The sequence below is a fragment of the Oryza brachyantha genome, chromosome 6, assembly GCF_000231095.2.
Source record: "Oryza brachyantha chromosome 6, ObraRS2, whole genome shotgun sequence".
Taxonomy (NCBI): domain Eukaryota; kingdom Viridiplantae; phylum Streptophyta; class Magnoliopsida; order Poales; family Poaceae; genus Oryza; species Oryza brachyantha.
The window spans coordinates 2,618,000-2,635,975 of NC_023168.2; the positions used below are offsets into that span (position 1 = coordinate 2,618,000).

General features: G+C 40.2%; 2 protein-coding genes across 2 annotated transcripts; both read right to left on the reverse strand.

Annotated features, from left to right (window-relative positions):
- Positions 1–1,357: 1,357 nt before the first annotated feature.
- LOC102715029 lies at positions 1,358–4,772 on the reverse strand. The gene is made up of 3 exons (XM_006656633.3): positions 4,186–4,772; positions 3,269–3,438; positions 1,358–2,197 (listed from the first exon to the last, which is right to left on the reverse strand). Exons 1-3 carry the CDS (start codon positions 4,628–4,630, stop codon positions 1,679–1,681), a joined length of 1,134 nt encoding a protein of 377 aa, XP_006656696.3. The 5' UTR covers positions 4,631–4,772; the 3' UTR covers positions 1,358–1,678.
- Positions 4,773–6,635: 1,863 nt separating this feature from the next.
- On the reverse strand, positions 6,636–13,374 carry LOC102719680 (putative clathrin assembly protein At5g35200). The gene is made up of 16 exons (XM_006655781.3): positions 13,179–13,374; positions 11,895–12,026; positions 11,737–11,806; positions 11,148–11,245; positions 10,219–10,360; positions 10,012–10,112; positions 9,661–9,744; positions 9,520–9,570; positions 9,360–9,425; positions 9,178–9,243; positions 8,868–8,948; positions 8,713–8,784; positions 8,205–8,354; positions 8,043–8,118; positions 7,650–7,759; positions 6,636–7,500 (listed from the first exon to the last, which is right to left on the reverse strand). Exons 2-16 carry the CDS (start codon positions 11,991–11,993, stop codon positions 7,084–7,086), a joined length of 1,683 nt encoding a protein of 560 aa, XP_006655844.1. The 5' UTR covers positions 11,994–12,026; positions 13,179–13,374; the 3' UTR covers positions 6,636–7,083.
- Positions 13,375–17,976: the final 4,602 nt, after the last annotated feature.

Consider the following 17,976-nt stretch of genomic DNA (forward strand, 5'->3'; position numbering starts at 1 on the left):
CTTAATAATAATCTGCAAGCAAAAATGTTTTTAGGTCAAAAAATAATGCATGATCAATAGTGCTACTAGCTTTGAACCATTGGTTCTAGAGTAGTTCAGAGGTTCAGAAGAAGCAGTATTCTTTACTGAATTGTTTAGTAAATTCCATAAATGAATTAACTCTAACAACGAGACCAACCGTTGCAAAGTTGCAATCGCTTCACCCAACTCCACTCCGTCGCTTGTGCATCTTCTCGCAGAAATGCATTCCGCCTCGTCCTCGTCCTCCTCCTCCGTTGAGATCATCGACGCCGACGCCTTCTCCGCCGATCCCCCTCCGCTCCCGAGGCCCGTCGCCGCCGAGCGCATCGCCTCGTCTCTGCGGACCCAGCAAGCGGTCGACGCGCTCTGCGAGAAGTACCGCGTCCCAGGGGAGTTCGCCGCGCGCCCCGCCGGCGACCTGCGCGCGTGCTCGACGCCGCCGCCGGGGGCCGTCTGCGTGTACAAGGATGCGCTGGAGGCTGGGATGCGCGTCCCGCTGCGCCCCTTCGCCTGCGAGGTGCTCGGCCACTTCGGCCTCGCCCCGAGCGAGGTCGCGCCCAACGGGTGGCGTATCGTGGCCGGCTTCCTCGTGCTCTGCCACCACGCTGGCGTGCCGCCGTCGCTCGCCGTGTTCAGGCATTATTTTGTGTTTAGTTTGTTCTTCCATTATTTTGGAAGTGTTCTTTTGGCGATAAAAAATTGACAGATTATCTATTTTTATAACTATAAATAATAAAATTAATTGCTATAAAATTAAAAATTTATTTCACAAAGCTGAGATAATGAACTTTTATATAGAATTTTTTATTAAAAAATATCATTTAACAATTTAGAAAGCGTAGAGCCGTAAACGCAAAATACAATGAATAATTTATGGATAATCAAGGTAAATGAACACCGCCTTTATCATATATTTATATATTTTTTATACGTACAATCAACCTAACTTATATTCTATGTGTTGACTGAGCATACGCATACCTATGTAATATCACTTGACATGTAATCCAAATTAGTGAAACACCAAAACAAGTGATTTGCAGGTTCATGTATTAAATCACACCCACCTCACAAGTTAACGCCCCAATAGTGCAAATTGAACCCATTTACATAAAGTGCTCCTTTTTAAGGCCTCCCTTAAATCACACAAGTTTTTCCAAGTCATGTATAAAAATTAAATTGAACCCGTTTACATGAAGTGCTCGTTTAGAGCGCAGGAATTTTATGGAAATTTCAGAGGATTTAACTCAGTATCTTCATGATTCCGCCAAATTTCCACAGTCCTGCCTAAATCCAATAGAATTTCATGCAATGAGGTTTACCATTCTTTGCAGTCTGAAGAGAACTCTAGGAAACTTAGCACAAAGCCCACATTTGACAATTTTTACAATGGGAGACCAGTATTACCCATAGTCTCACCCATGGCAGATTCATCACGGTTTTTTTTTATGTTACAGCATATGGAATGAGAGGATATACCCAACTTACATAGTGATATGCACACAGTAATAATATATTGGTAGAGATAATTTTCCCACGAACGCTGACACCACTGAAACCACCTGAAGGTTTTCATTTACAAGCAGGTGAAGGGCAAGGGGATAGAGAGACAAAATAAAAGGATAAATAGCCAGAGAGATCGCAAAGATCTTTGTTATTAATTGTCAAGTATCTCAAACTCTGAATCCTCAATGACATCCCATGACTCCTTCTTGGATAGCGATGCAGGCGGGGTTGGTTGAGGGGGCCGGTGGCTATAGTCAGTAGAAGATGCAGGTTTTCTTCTTACTGAATCCCGCCGCACCGAGGAACTAGCATAGTGGAGATTCCTCCGATCTGACAGAAGTGAATCCATGTATTTGTCCATGACAACAACATGGGCACTATCAGCATCACTAAGCTCCTCACCACTAATGTATCTTCTACCATCTCTAGAAGATTCCACATCAGAAGGTATTTCGGACCACTGATCCATGCTTTGCTCTGATTTTGACTTCGCGAACACCCATTGGTCAATGCTTTGATCAGATCTTGTTTTCAACAATGTGCGACCATCTGGAGATTGATAACCCTCTTGAGTGCTTTTCACGCTTTCAATCTCACAAACATTAGGCGCCGCATCAGACTCTATCTCATTGACCTGATGATGAACAGAGCCTCGTAGGTTCTCATCTTCCTGCAAGTACAAGAGGTTAAGACAAATAGGCGATACAGTACGATATTTGCAAACACAAAGCTCAGCATATTAATATCTTTTGTGCTTAACACCCAAATCATAGTTACCATATCCACATTGATCACTTCACTACAAAGTTAGGGCAAAGTAGGGTTAAAACTAACACAAGCTATTTCATACAAGATACACACAAATGTGTCCTGATGCCTACAACCAATCATTTGTGATTATTGGTGAAAAATGTTCATGATTTATTGATCTATGCAGCTTAACACTAACATAAATGTAAGTCTGAGATGTATAGAAAATTCTGAAGCAAATTCATACTCTAGTATTCCACCTGATTTGATGATCAGGTTTCAACATTAACACCCAAGACTTATATGGAATTTAGCTCAATTCTGCTGCTTGCTTGTCAATTGGAGATATAAGATACACAATCATGTTGATATCATGTGAAGAAAGCAGAAACACTAAGAAGAAAATACATTCCTTGATTATATATACCTGTAATATTTCAATTTGTATATGAAGATCACCAAGATCAGAATTAAATTGAAATGGCACTAATATTTGATCTACATCTTTGAGTTGTTTCATGTTTACGGAAGATATTGTTTCAGCATACAGCAACTATCCTGCTAACACTGTATGGTTTCTGAAGCATATCATGTTTCCCACATTAAGTCCTAGCATGACTCACAAAAGACCATGGGTAGGAGTGGTAATGGGCCCAAGTTTTTCTATACAAAATGGGGTTGGCTGAAATTTTATAGGTTTTTAAGCTAAAAATATTTAAGGGTTTAGTAGGGTTATGAAAGGACCCGAGGGCCTAGGCCCATTATCACCCTAACCATGGGTGTCATGATTCTTCAAAAGAAAAAAAAAACATTGGTGCAGTGGTGGTGCAACCATTGCAATTCAGATGACACAATCCTGCTAGAACATGTTTACTTTGTAATCCACAATGAGGTGCAATCATCCAAATAATAATAAATCACACTAACAGATACATAAAATAAGATCAGAGGTAAATTATACCTCTAAATAGGCCTAAACTACTAGACTTACCTCTGAATTATGCTCAGTTAGGTCTGCCTCAAGCAGCATGAAGTAGATTTTCCAGAACACATCATTATCCATATAAGAAGGGCAGAGCCTAGTTCGTAGAGATGCTAAGTCAGGCACAAGTTTTTCAATGGCTTCCAAATGATCCCTTTGTACATCAGAGATAATATAATCTGCAAGTTGCAAAAAGCGTAGAAATTGAGACAACTAGATGAAAATACATAGAACAGCTAAATAACAGCTGCAGATGATTCTTCCAAATATGAACAAAGTAAAACAAGTCACACTAATCCTAAATTCCAGGACATGTAAATATTGGAGATTCTATAAGTTGCAGTATGGTTCTGTCAAACTCAAACTTCAGTGATCCTAAGAGGTAAATGCAACAATTGCTAGAAACTTAACCAGCAAAAGGCACAGCACAAACAAGATATATTTACCTCTACATAAACATGTGCTAAGTAATAGTTGTTGTCTATATCTGGGTTTTTCCTGTTATAGCTATAATCATTGAACCAGCTATAATCAAGCAACTTGAATCTCTTCACACACTGTGTACTTTCTATTAATGCCAACGAATGTTCTTTAATGAGTAGAGTAATTGATTTCTTATAATTTAGTCCAATAGACCCTTCTACGATAATTGCCCACACACACAGTAATTTTTTGCTGATCCCCATAATCCCAGATGAAGCCACAAGGTAGTGCCTTTCCCTCTCAATTTGACTAAAACAACAGCATGAGACCCCAACAGATAGTTAGCAAATCAGCAACCTTTGCACTCATCTGGACCTAACGAACACATCTACCACGAAAGTACCCAAAAGGCGCAAAATCAGAGGATCAATCAGCGCGCCACAGATGCAGATGCTTTCCACAATCAGAAGCAAGCATGAGTATTCTAGAGAAGCGAGCATTACTCTCATCGAGCGCGAGGACGGGGAAGTCAATCCACGCCTCGGGCCGCGCCGCGAGGGCCAGCGCCGCCCCGACGACATCATCAGGGACAGCAGCAGCTGGAGCAGGAGCAGGAGAGGAGGCCGTGGAGGAAGCGGCCCGCGGGGACTCCGCGGCAGCAGTGGAGGCGGGGAAGGAGGCAGGCGGGTGGTCGGGGAGGGCGGCGCGGCGGGTGAAGGAGCCGCCGATCTCGGCGAGGTCGGCGAGTATACCGGAGAGGATAGAGGGGGAGGGCGGGGAGGCGGGGCGCGGGGAGGGGGAGCGGCGGGGGCGGCGGCGGGGGGGCGTGGCGGGCGGGGAGTCGGTGTGGGCGGGGGCGAGGAGCGGGTGGAGGAAGCAGGCGATGTCGAGGATGTGGCGGCCGAGCTCGGTGAGGTCGTCGCGGACGCCGCGGAACCCCCGCGCCATCCGGCCCCCGCGCGCGCGCGAGCGCCCTAGGGTTGCGGCGCTCGCTGCTGCTGCTGCTGCTTCTGCGGCGTCGGCGGCGGCGGCGGCGGGTTTCCGTTTGGGGTTGCGGGCGCTGGGTGGAGGTGGGGTGCGGGGGAAAGCCAATGATTGCGACTTGCGCGCCACGCGAGAGAACGTCTAGAGATAGAGAGAGAGAGGGAGAGGCGTTGGGCTGGGTTCCTTCCCGTATCGGGCTCTTCTGTTTCGGGTTCGGGTCGCGCCCGTGGTGTCCCGGCGGACGAGGAGTGCGTCTGCCGGCGGACGAGGAGTGGTGGTGGGTGGCGGTGTCGGCGTCGCGGGAGGGTGCGACGGCGACGGCGACGGCGACGGCGAGAGTCAAACGCCGGCTGACCAAAGTGGTTCCAGGTACGGGGCTGGATGTTGTCACGGTGGTACACGAGTCAACAACAAGGGATATGAGGTTTGTCGGACGGCGTTATTTACAGATAAAATATAATTCGTACACAGGTGTTTTATATACGGTGTTTTAGCGATATAAAGAATCAAGATTGAGAAATAAGATATAAAAATTCTAAAATCAACTCTAAATTTATTATTGCTTATAATATAAGGAGTGGTTGTTTAGCGGCATATTTATAAGTGATGAATAATTTGTAAATAAAAATTTTATATATTTTTAACAATCTAAAAAATAATACTGACAAATAAACTTTGATAAAAACTGTCAAAATCAACTCTAAAATTAAGATTGAAAATTCAAGGTTTGGTTTATAGATATAAATAGAAGTGAAAAATGAGTGCAAAGGCCGATAAACATGCACACTGTTTTTCTTGTGGATACGTACCGTTACCGTACCGTACGTAGGTACACGTACTCTTCCAGTAGTCCAGTGTCCATGGAGGACTTTTTCTAAACATGTGTCTCTAATTGCAGACCGCACAACCATACATCAATTAACGTCATTATATTAATATCAAAATACTTTAATTATGTTTTTATATTACATAATAATATCCTAATAGAACAATTTTGATCCAAGACTTATCGTAACAAAATAAAATACATATTACAGATTTTGAACGGAGCAATTAAATATTATATGGGTAGTAAGACCCTATTTGATTTAGGTGATTCATTAGTACCTTCACTTTAGCCTACTTTAATCCAAAAACCCAAATATAAAGGAATGAAAGAAACCATTAGTCCCTTCCAGATATACTTATTGAACCTTCCTTTCGTACATGTCCGTTTAACTAAAATTTACGTATGATGTACTTTTAGTCCCTCTAACTAAACAAAAGGAACTAAAGATTTTACTCCAGTGACTAACTTTTAGTCATATGACTAAAGAATCAAATACCATCTTAATCTACAGTAGCAAGTAATATTCACTTTCTAGCGTTATTTAGATTTATATGGATGCTAATGAATCGAGACACATGTATTCCACGGATAAATCTAGATATATGCTTAAAAAATCTTATATCATATAAAATTGAGAAAATATTTATGTTTTGGAGTATTTGCAAATGTGAGTACTCCCACCGTCACGTATTAAATGTATTTTTGGCTTGTAAAGTTTTGTTTCACAATTAATACACTGTGAAGTAGTAGCAGCAAGAAGTACTAGTTTTCCTTCTTGATAAGCATTTGTTCATATTTCATTCAAATAATCTTTTATATTTAAAAACAGAGGTAGTAATTAACACTGGTTTTCCTTCCAGCCGATATAATTTAACTATTAATCTCTTATTTAAGAAAAAAAACATTCAAATCATTTATCTTCTCTACTAGTTTATTCTTAGAGCATGTTCATTAGCTCATCCATCGCATATTCTATATACAGAATAAAAGATGATGAGAAAAAAAAATATGGTTCAATAAATCCTCTCACACATTTACCATTTTAATTTATTTTAAATTTTTCGCTTTAAACGACCATCCATATTACGTACATGTATACATGTACATGACAATCTTAAAAAAAAAGACAGTTATAAGTATTTAATGATAGTTGCATCTTAGGACAGAACGAGTATTTAGAATGGACCGAGAGAGTATAATACAAATTAATTCTGGAACAAACGAGAACCAGTAGTATTATACTACAAAGAATTGACACATCGATTATTATGTAGTAATCGTACTCAACGTCCATGAATAATCCAATCTTAATCCCCAATCACCCACCTGCACATGTGTATAAAATAAAATAAAATAAAATAAAAGAAATACCCATATACATACAAGCACGCATACGTATACGTACATTACCCCCCAAACGCCTACGTGCAACGTGTCCGAATCGGACGAACACCTTCTTCTACCTGTGCTACAAACCATCAACAATGGCAACGAGAGAGAAAGCTAGAAGAAATTGAGCAAAAAAAGAATGGACTTGGAGAGTAGTTTGATCGGCATCGCCGGAGCTGAGCTGGCGAGCTGGCGGCGATCATATCAGCCCCATGTAGCCGTTGCCGGCGCCGGCGGCGGCGGCGCCGTACGGGTGTACGGCGGCGGGGGCGAACGGGTTGCCGAACGGGTTCGCCGGGTTGGCCTGGAGGTGCTGCTGCTGCTGGTGGTGGTGGACCTGAGGAGGCGGGACGGCGGCGGCGGCGGCGGCGGCCATCATCATCTGCTGCTGGAGCATGAACGCCTGCTGCTGCTGCGCCATGGCGGCCATCTGCACGTTGTGCGGCGCCGCGTAGCCGCTGGAGGCGTAGAACGGGTCGTTCATCATCGGCTGCTGCATCATCGGGGCGCCGGCGCCGGGGTTGACCTCCCATGGGTTGTAGCTCGTCGGCTGGCTCGCTCGCCGGTTCGCGTCGTCGTACAAGCTGTCCAGCGTGAGCAAGTCCAGCCCACCAGCCTGAAAAAAAGGTCCAGTTTTTCGTGTGGTTTCAGTGAAAAGAATGATTGGCAAGATTCAAATTCAAATTTTCGTGTTGTTTCAGTTGCCAAAGTTTCATCTGTCTGAAATTTTGCTGCGTTTTGAAGGCAAGTGTTTGGGTTCAGTACCAGTTTCTTGCTTGAAGTAATAGCAGTTTCGTTTGAGCTGGGTGTAGCGACGAGCGCCAGTTCCCAGCCAGTGACTCCATTTTGAGCAGGAGCAGCTTTAGGTGCATCATCTGTCATAGAAAAGCAAGAACAGTAAAGGGCATGTCTTACAACATGATCAACTTTCATCTGATGACAGAATTTAATGGTTTTCGTTCACAAAGGGATTTAGGGGTGGTTGTTTGGCTTGTTCAAGAAAAAAGTCAAAAAACATATTTGTAAATAAAAATTTTATATATTTGTTCTTAGTGATCTAAAAGCTAATAAACTCCAATAAAAAAACATAAAATCTACTCCAAATTTAAGTTTGAAAAGTCAAAGTTTTGTTTATAAGCATAAGTGGGGGGCTCTTACCAATCGGAACAATTGCAAGGGCTAAAGCATTCTTCTCTTCTATCTCTGCTGCAGCAGGGTTGGGTTCATTCAGACCCTGGCAGTGACAAATCGAGCATTAGCAGGAGAATGCAGGAGCAGGGCTAATGACCTCTTTTTGATTGTGAGCAGTAGGAATGTTACCAGCAAGTCAGGCTCCTCTATAGGTGCTTCCTCTTTTACTGGTTCAGGCTCTGGCTCTGGTTCTTGTTCCGGTTCAGGCTCAGGGGCAGGAGGAGGTGAGGCCGGCTTTTCTTCGTCCTCTGCCTCTTTTTTGTATTCAATTGCCAGTACCTAAATACAAACAAGGCAGAAAAATCATGAATAAGATGGTTGAATGCCAACCCTGAAAGTGTAATTACTAGGCATTTGAGTGGAGTGAGAAGTTTCAGTTTCATGGAATATCACTTGGACATTATCATACCAATCATTTATTGGATGGAAATGTAATTGTTTTAGCTTAAGATTTCATTTGGCAATTGCCATACGTGCATGAATTTTAATTTCACTTCCAAATATATTCAAATCAACTCTCGCTGATAAAGGTTTAATATGCCTTTCCCTAACTAGGTTCTTGATTGTTTAACATCTTGATAAAATCAACAGATTTATTTGAGCTCTAAACATCAGCAACTTTCAACAGTTCACAAACCTTATCTTTTTGAGCTACTGTGGGAGCTTCGGTCACATATTCCTCCATGGTCTGTAAGAATGAAGCTGGAGGCTGCAGAAGTTTCAATAGAATCAGTAGCTCGCTAACATGGAAAAACAAGCAACAAATACATGCGAATCAAATATATATTAGACCTGTTCGATTTTCAAGAACTTCTCACCACGCCCAATGTGTATTGTTTTACACACTTCATAAAATTCTGAGAGTCTTTCAGCCTGCGCAAAAAATTTAAGAAATGAAAAGGTGAAGCACCAACGGTATAAACAGATTTGATCTGTTCGCAACAATTTAGTGGATTACCCCACTCTCTTCCTAACAGATCCCAAGTCCTTCATTGATTGAACTCAAAAAAGGACTTGAATTTCATTGATACATGCAAGTGGAAATAATCCAGCTAACAAATTTAGTAATGGATCAGCGGCAGAGGGACAGAACTTAATTCACCTGTTTTGTTGCTCTTTTGTATACATCAAGTGCCCTAACAGCATCATTTCTTTGCATCTCAAAGAACTGTAATACAGAATAATTCGTAAGTTGGATGAGAAAAATAGACAAAAATAGATAGTGAATAGCAATATTTACAAACTTATCAAGAATGGCAGCCTGGCAGGAATAAGAAAGGTCACCTTGTCAACCAGATTAATTGTACCATCACTAATAGCAGTGTAGATCTTCACACTTTCCAGAGCAACCTTCCAGTAATGCACAAGCAAAGTCAGGATGCATGTCAAGACTATCATGTTGCGCACTAAAAATGAAACAAGCATGCTAATTCATGCTACTGACCATTGAAAGTGCATGCTGGATTATGACATTGTAAGATGATGCCCCTTGTGGCTACAAAAATATATTCATTAAGTCACATTTAACATGTCAGGGGAACATGAAGATGGAAAGTGGTGAAATTGTTTGTCAAAAGCTAATTACCTGGCAAGCAAGGAGCCGAAAGAGAAGTTGCTGCAATGCTGGCAGATGGTCAAGCAAATCTCCAGTTTCAAGATCCCGAGTTCTCTGCAGAGAACAGAATTTTCAGAAAGTTAGAAAGACTATAGTTGGCACTTAAAATCTCTTCTCTCATTTCAAGAGTTTCAATTCCATAAATCAGTGTTCCAGGTCCTCCAGGAGAAAAGGAGGAAACCTTAAAATTGATAGTAGCTTGATGGTAGTTATGAAGTATAAATATGGTTTCCTTCCAGCAAAAATACAATTTAATTTAAACAAACCAACATTTGATAAGACCTCATATATGCAAGAGGAATAAGTGATTGGATTACATACTGGAGGATCTGTCTCCACATCATACTTCAGCACTCTGAAGCATTCAAGTCTCTCTTCTAAATATAAAGCATAAGTGCGTATCCATGCAGAAAAATCCCAAGCTGAACAATATAAGATCAAATGGTCAATTGGTCATTGTAGTTGAGAGTTGGAATGTCTAAACGGCTATAAAATTGACAGTACTAGGAATAAGATAGCAATTAGTACCTCCTGCACTAGAATCGTCCTTAAAGTAGGCCAAGTTTAGCATATGGGATCTAGATCTGCCATAATTGATAAGCTCTTCACGAAAAGTGGGATCAACCTCTCGAAGAGCACGATGTATTACAATTAATGTCTTCAATGCAACCTGAAATATCGATATTCGAGCAAAGAATGTTCATAATTTCCTCCATAACTTTTTTTATTGTGCACCACCCATGAAAAATGAAACAAGGAAAAGGAAGTTATATGCCATTGAAATGAAAGCTTAAGAATGTTGTGGCAAACTGTTATTTAGCAGTTTGACAATTTTATCCTTCAGGTTTCAGAAAGTTCACAGCCTATCTGTTCCAGTAGTATTTAAATAGAAACTATTCTTGTTACGACTCTACAGAAAAAGGACTAGACTGATAGACCAATTAGGTTTACAGAGAAAATGGAAACAGTAACAGAGGAAGCTAATGTCCCACAGAGATTTTCATAGTTTAGCAAATTGCATATAAAAGGACTAGACTCACATCGGTTGGATGCTTCTTGTAGACAATATTTTAAGTAGTTCACAGGAAAAGTACACAGAGGGCTCTAATATAGATCATAGGCAAAAGATATGTGTTTGTCAGTGAACAGTGAACACAACCAGCAGAGCAACTAGCCTGATGTACAAAATTATGGTTTGTCAGTGAACACAACCAGCAGAGCAACTAGCCTGATGACAAAGTTAAGGTTATATATACATTTTAACATAGCTCCATGGATTACAGAGAACTACAAACTTAAGAAAAAGGTTACGTTGAGATGCTTGGGGTAAGAAGGTTCCTTGGACAGAAGAAGTGCTACTACTAGTACATTCTAGTCTGAGCACTAAAATCATACAGAAACAAAAATGACAAAATTGTATTCAACTTAATACTGCAGTGAACAGAAAAGGCTCATACCGCCCAATTGCGTGTCTTTGAAAGACGTCTTGCAAGGGCATGGATGCAGTAAGCTACGTCTGCTCGTGGCCTTGAAGCAGAAATGGAATAAAAAATTTCTGCAAACCAATACACACGTGAGTATGCCGGTAATAGATGCCAGTGTTGACAATTTGAAGGAAAATCTGTGCACAATCAATATAATACTTGGTTTCGTCCAACAAAAAGAACATAACTACTACCTATGTTCCAAAATATAAGCATTTCTAGAGTGTTTAGCATAGACTTGGGAGGTGCCAAAAGATTTCCTTTTAGTTAATTCAGTGGTCAATTTTTGATTTTTGAATTGATTAGATTCCCTTTTTGAGCATCTGATTAGCTGAATGAAATCATGGGAATCAGTGTAGAAATGATTATATTCTGGTACAAAACTTGAATCCTAAAAATACTTATATTTTGGAGATTGCCAAACTTTAAGTTTTCAGATTGAAAAATGTTTATATATTCAGTTATATAATTATGAAAATTAAAAAGCTTTAAGATACTCAAAGGATGCAGCTATGAGCTTGCACCAGTGTTTCAATTCAGCTAAGAGAAGGATATGCCACACCTCTTATGTACTTCTCCTTTGATGGACGCTCAACATGGTTTGTAGCCTTCACAATTGCAATATCCAATTCCTGTTTTAAAAGAGAGAATGCTAAGCCCATGGTGACTACAGCAAAAGGATATAACAGTAAATTATTTAGTGGAGTTACAAAAATTGACCTTATAATCACTGTTCACTTTTGCCAAGCTCACAGTTGTTGTGTCCTTGAGGGCTCCAAGGTACTTCCTGAGGCTCGGTTGAGTGCCAACGCCTGCCATTCTCCTTAACTCACTGGTGATATACTACTTGGCCTGTATACGCAGCAAAGAACCAAGCATAGCACAAATGAGATATCTGCTCCAAATAAATCCACACTTCAAATTTAACAAAACAGAAATAACAGACAGCAACGAATAAGTTGGATCATAAGCATTTTAGGATAGGAAATAACAATTGGATCCAAATGGCATCAGCTAAAACAATTGGATCCAAATGAGCTGCACACAGAAGTGATGAAACAGACAGCGTACAACCCCGAAATCTCTTGAAGGAAATAGGACAAACTTTAAGAATGTACTGAACGCCAGCTCAGATCAAACTGAGCTAAAATGATTAGGCAACAAATGCTCCATCAATCACATCAAGGTCCAGCAAGGCACTACTCACCTACACAGGCTACAGAGCAAGATCACAAGGACATCCACAGGGGAAAAAAGTAGAGTTTGTTGTGATTGCAAAAAGGCTATTGGAGAAAACAACCGTAACAAAGAAAAGAAAGTGGATCGACAAAAACATAAATAATATCCCTAAATGAGAAAATGGGATTGGCCAAGGGAAGAATCACGTCCGAATTCTCCGGCAAATCACCAAAGCTTAAAACTATTCGATAAAAGGGGACAAAATTCCAAGCTTTGAATCCAAGCAATGGACAATTCAGCGTCAGCAAAGAACTTTGTCAGCAAAAATACCAGGAGCACCAGCAAACAGAAGTTCTTGGACTGAATCAGGCAAGACTGCAAGAGCTCTCCTGCTCTTATGCTCAACGCAAGGTCCTAATTTGATCCCAAAACTCACCAATTCCCCCCAGGGAGACTGGATCCAATTTGAGCAACCACAAATCAGAGACTAACAGACGAGCAGCAATCCTCGGGACGACTAAAAACACCCCGAATCACATCCAAAATTTCAAATTCAACTCGGGAAAACAAACAAACCAACCAACAAACAAACAATATATTATCATTCACTTTCACGGCACCCCAGGTAAAAAAACAAGCAACTTTGAACAGAGCTCGAGCCGCCAAAATCGCCAAAAGCAACGTTCTTGCCACCACCAAATCACAACCCCCCAAAACCATCAATCCGCCTAGAACGCTAGCCGACCTAAGCAACAGACAACCCGAGCTCGCTCGCTCGGATTAAGCCACAGGAAGCAAGAACAGACAAAGAGCACAGCAGTAAACCTCTTTCTCTCTTAGCAGCAACCAAAGAATCTCCCCCCAAGAACCAGCAGGGGAGGCCGGAAAGGGGGAGCCTTTCCGCAGCTGGGGAGGCGATGCGGAGACGACGAGGAGGAGGAGGAGGAGGAGAGGAGAAGAGGTTGAGGAGGAGAGGTCGCTCTCGCGGCTCGGCCAACCCGGAACGCGAACCACCACCCGGTGGCCGGACAGGGACGCGATACCCAATTAAAAAAGCAAAGCCGCCACCGCCACTGCTGCTGCTGCTGCTGCATCCGCACAGCAAAGCACAGCGCGAGGAGTGCAGAGAGGAGACGGGGCGGATTAGCGTACAAGCTTAGCTGATTAAATTAATTGCCCCCGTCAGAGTGCAGGGTCAATTATTAGCGAGCATTAGCTTCGCTTTTCAGTCTGTCTAATTGCCTCTGATTAATCTTGATACTCTTCGCACCGCCCTGTTTGTTTATTGGCTCGTCCTCTCCTCTCTCGCCGTCGTCGGTGGAGATGAGTATTCGCTGAGATCAATTGATATATATATTTTTTTATATAAACACGAGTTTTAGCTACGGTGCCATCTAGTATAATGCTACTGTCAATTGCTTTGCTAGAATAATCTTGACGATTGATTTAAGTTATACTATAAAGTAGAATAAAATTATCCTACTACTAATAGCATTGGATATGGTTAGTATAAATAGTTCTGATCTATTGAATTAGAAAAGATAAAAGGTTTAAATTACTTTACACCACCGTACAACACTTATTATAATAGTACGTGCTCCCTTACATATTATAATGTTGATTGTAAATATCTAAAAGTTTGATTAAGTTTGTGGAAAAATTACTACTATTTTCCATGACAAAAGAATAGCTTTATTTAATCCACAGTTGAATTATATTTTTAAAGTATGTTTATTTTGTATCATAAGTATTGTTCTATTTTTCTATAAAGTTAATATGGCTTAAATATGTTTGACATAAGACTTATAATATAAAATAGACTGAGTACTTTTCAAATAAAGAAATAGAGATTGGTGCTGCGTAAACTTATTACTTTTTAATTGGTTGATTATTTTCTGCTCCCAACTCAAGTGGCGGAGTCAAACACCGTGAACTCTATGGTCGAAAGGAAAAAACACTGTGAACTCTGAAGAAATAGTAGTATGATTTTCTAGAGAAAAATATGCTTCAGAAATGGTATAGTCAAACACGGTAAACTCTGAAGAAAACAATGCCAGAAACATTATTGCACAACTAAAACAAATTACTGTGATAGGAATCTACCAGAAAAGAGCCAATGTCACAAGCACCAAAAAAAAAAAATCACCGAGGTTTATGAGCCACTACCAAAATTTTAATTTTAAAAATTATGATAGTTGATATATGGGTTTTTTCGCGTGGTTTATTTTCTAGCTTTGGTTTTTTTAAACTGCTAAAACCTAACATAATAACTTTACACATAAATTATTTTTTTACTGTTTCATTTATTTTCAACAGGTTGGGATCCATAACTCAAACATCATCCAACTGAAAGAAGAAAAAAAGGATACCATTGAAACATTGCCATTCTATCAATATGGTAACCAGGCAGCAGATAGTGTTTACCAAAACGGATAGATAGTAATCATAAGGGCTTTTTTTATTATCCTCGAAAAATATCTCAACATACCATCATTTTTAATGTAAAAAGCATTTTTAGTGTAAAAAGTATGCTATCTTGAGGTATATCGTACATTGAGGTATCAAGAGGTAAAAAAGCCCTAACCATAAACCATTAGGGATTAATTAATAATTAAGTGACACGATTAGAAGGAGAAAGCAATGACGCAGGCAGCACGAGGGACACCGAATACGTACGTGAGCTGCAGCAGGAGGATGGGATTAGATTAGCAGGTGGAGTTAGTTGCTAATTGCCCATGGTTACCTGGAGATTAATTAGTTAGCAGCTAATTAATCTATTCCAGTCATTGGCCAGGGTTGCTTGCTTAAACACCTATGCTGCTACTACTTTATTTTAGTAGACCACAGTAGCCGTCAGTTGGAGAGAGTGGAATATTGATTGTGGTTGCTGAGTAGGATTGGCTTGTCTCTACTTTCTTTTCCTGATGATGATTTTTTTCTCCTTTTCTTTTCTTTCTCCCAATTTTTTTCAACCGGTGGGCTTGGCTTTTTTTGTTTTTTTTTTTGCAGCACACAAGTGTTCCACGTTTCACCACTTGGGAGTATGCAGCTGTGCAAGTGTTTGGACTTCTTTCCTTGTCAAATTTGCAGATGTGTCTTTTATGTATTGGGATATATGAAGTGTAAGTTGTCTGCGTTATTCACGTAGTGATAGTACCGCGGTTCGAAGGAATTTCTCGAGAATTTTTGAGAAATTGAAAATATTATTAAATTTTTATGTTCTGCAGGAGCCTATTTTCGGTATAAATGCTATGTTTATGAAATAAAAAATTATATAGGTTTTTTAAATTAGTACATTTAGTGTCTATTGCATCTATAAAGTATGCATACTAATAGACTATATCTTTGCGAGTATTTGCGTGGTGTATGAACACCAACAGCATTGTTGAAATTTGCCTAGAGAGAAAAAGACTTTTCTTGTAGGGGAGTTATGCTATGAAGTAGACAATGCATAACTGTTGATGGTTGTTGGTTCTGGTTAAGTGAGAGGGATATTTTTAACTTGATTAGGAAGGAAGGGATACTTTTTTTTTTTTGCTCACTCACCCTTTTAAACTTCATCATGCATCTAATGCTTTCAAGCTTGTGATGATGACATTTCTCTCCACCATCCATTTACACCTCAAAGAGTTAATACTTCAATCATTCCACATCAACCTCATTATCACACTGAAGCCCTCTCAAAACTATTCTTTTCTTAATTCTTGTGTTTTTCTTGTCCACACACTTTCATCTTTTAATTACACCACTCAGTTAAAGTTTGTATTCCCATGTCACATTTTCATTGAAATGTGGAACAATTGCACCTACCCCTACTCTATATACATATTTTAAGAAACCGAAAACAAGTAACCAAATGCTTGAAACAGAAATTCCAGGGTCTAGAATGCAAATGAGCCCATCTTTACCTAACTCCAGTTGTCTCTCCTGCCTATAATTTGCATGTGAGTTGGCAAGATGATTAGCTGAATAAACAAACCAGTAGAAGGCAACACAATGAGATGGGATCAGTGTATGGTTGGATGGAGGCCGGCTGCCAGTTGAGTACAATGTGGGGGAGGAAGCTGCACAGAAAAAAAAAAAGAGAGAAGAAGAAGAAAAAAAGAAATGAAAGGGACACAAAAGTCAGAATTGGTTAAAGCATCTTCTGTGCAATAGACAATCACCAGCACAGGGGGCCATCGAGCAGTAGGATGCAGTGCTGCTTGCCGACATTCTCTGATGAACTTGTCCCTGCCTGCATGCTCTGAATTTTACACTTTTGCAGAATGATTCTTGTTTTGTTTTCACTTTCTCATCTCCCCTAATCATTCTTAATACTAGGCTGTAAGTATACTGTACCGGCCACCTGTGATAAAAGAGAAGGGTGATGAACTGATGATCTGCATGTGTTATCATCAACCATGTCTGAAGCATAAAGATTGTAGTAGATAGATTCCCTGTCCCTTTATTCAGATATCAAGTTTTAATCTTTTGTCAAGCCAGGTATTTACCTCCGAACATAATGATGGTGATCAATAGATCGTGCTACTGTAGCACAGAATGGATTGAGATGGATTACTGTGGGTGCAATCATCTATCCACTCTGAAAGAGTCCGATTGTTGAATGTAATGTATATTCCCAGTCAAATTGATGCAGCACCAAGCATTTGATTTCAGCATTTCTTGTCCTATTTTCAGGATGTGTGTGTGTAGCCTATCCAATCATCCATCTCTGGTCAATTTTAGTCTAGAAGAACACCCTGAATATGACTGTCTCGGCTGAATCTGGAGAAGCCTGACAAATGTCATTGATTCAGTCATTCAGAGGACTTGTTGAGAATCTAGAACGGGGTATATAAGCAGGGTCGTTATGGCTAAGCTTGAAAGGAATTGACACACAGGTACAACGTTGAAGAGATACACCTTCTGGTTTCTGAAAGCTCTCCTGCACATTCTTCAGCTCTGAATTCTCCTGCAGAAAAGAAAACGCTCTTCAGTTCTGAAATCTTGTCTCTACTGGTAAATTGCTTAGTTTAGTTCTTCCGTTATTTTCAGGAGGAAATTGGTTGTTACTTCGATAGTGTTTTACTGCAAATCTGCAGCATTTGAATAATTAACCCGAACCAGACTGTACCTGTAAAATCACTAGAACTGCAGCTTCATGGCAGCATGGCCCGTCTCCTAGAATCTAATCCGTAAACTTTAGAACATGTAAACTATAGAACATGATAGTTTCAGTTGTACTTTCTTCCATTCCAATTTGGACACTGTTACTTCTTATGCGAAAAAGATTTTTGGACATCGTTATACCGCTTACCAGAAAGGAAAACTTTCTAGGCTCAACGCATTCATTGAATCCGGACGATATCCTATGCTCATCACACTTTCGAAGTAGTACAATCTTGCACAAACTGTGATGATCCTTGGCCCACCTACCAACCTCATACTGTCTTAGTAGTACTTATCAACTATTACTCCGTTTTAGGTAAGAAGATATTTCGATTTTTCCTAAAATTTATATGGATACTAATTAATCTATATATATATATATATATATATATATAACATATTAACATATACATTGGTTTATAGATAAATATAGAAAAAACCAAAACATTTATAACCCAAAACATGAGTGGTA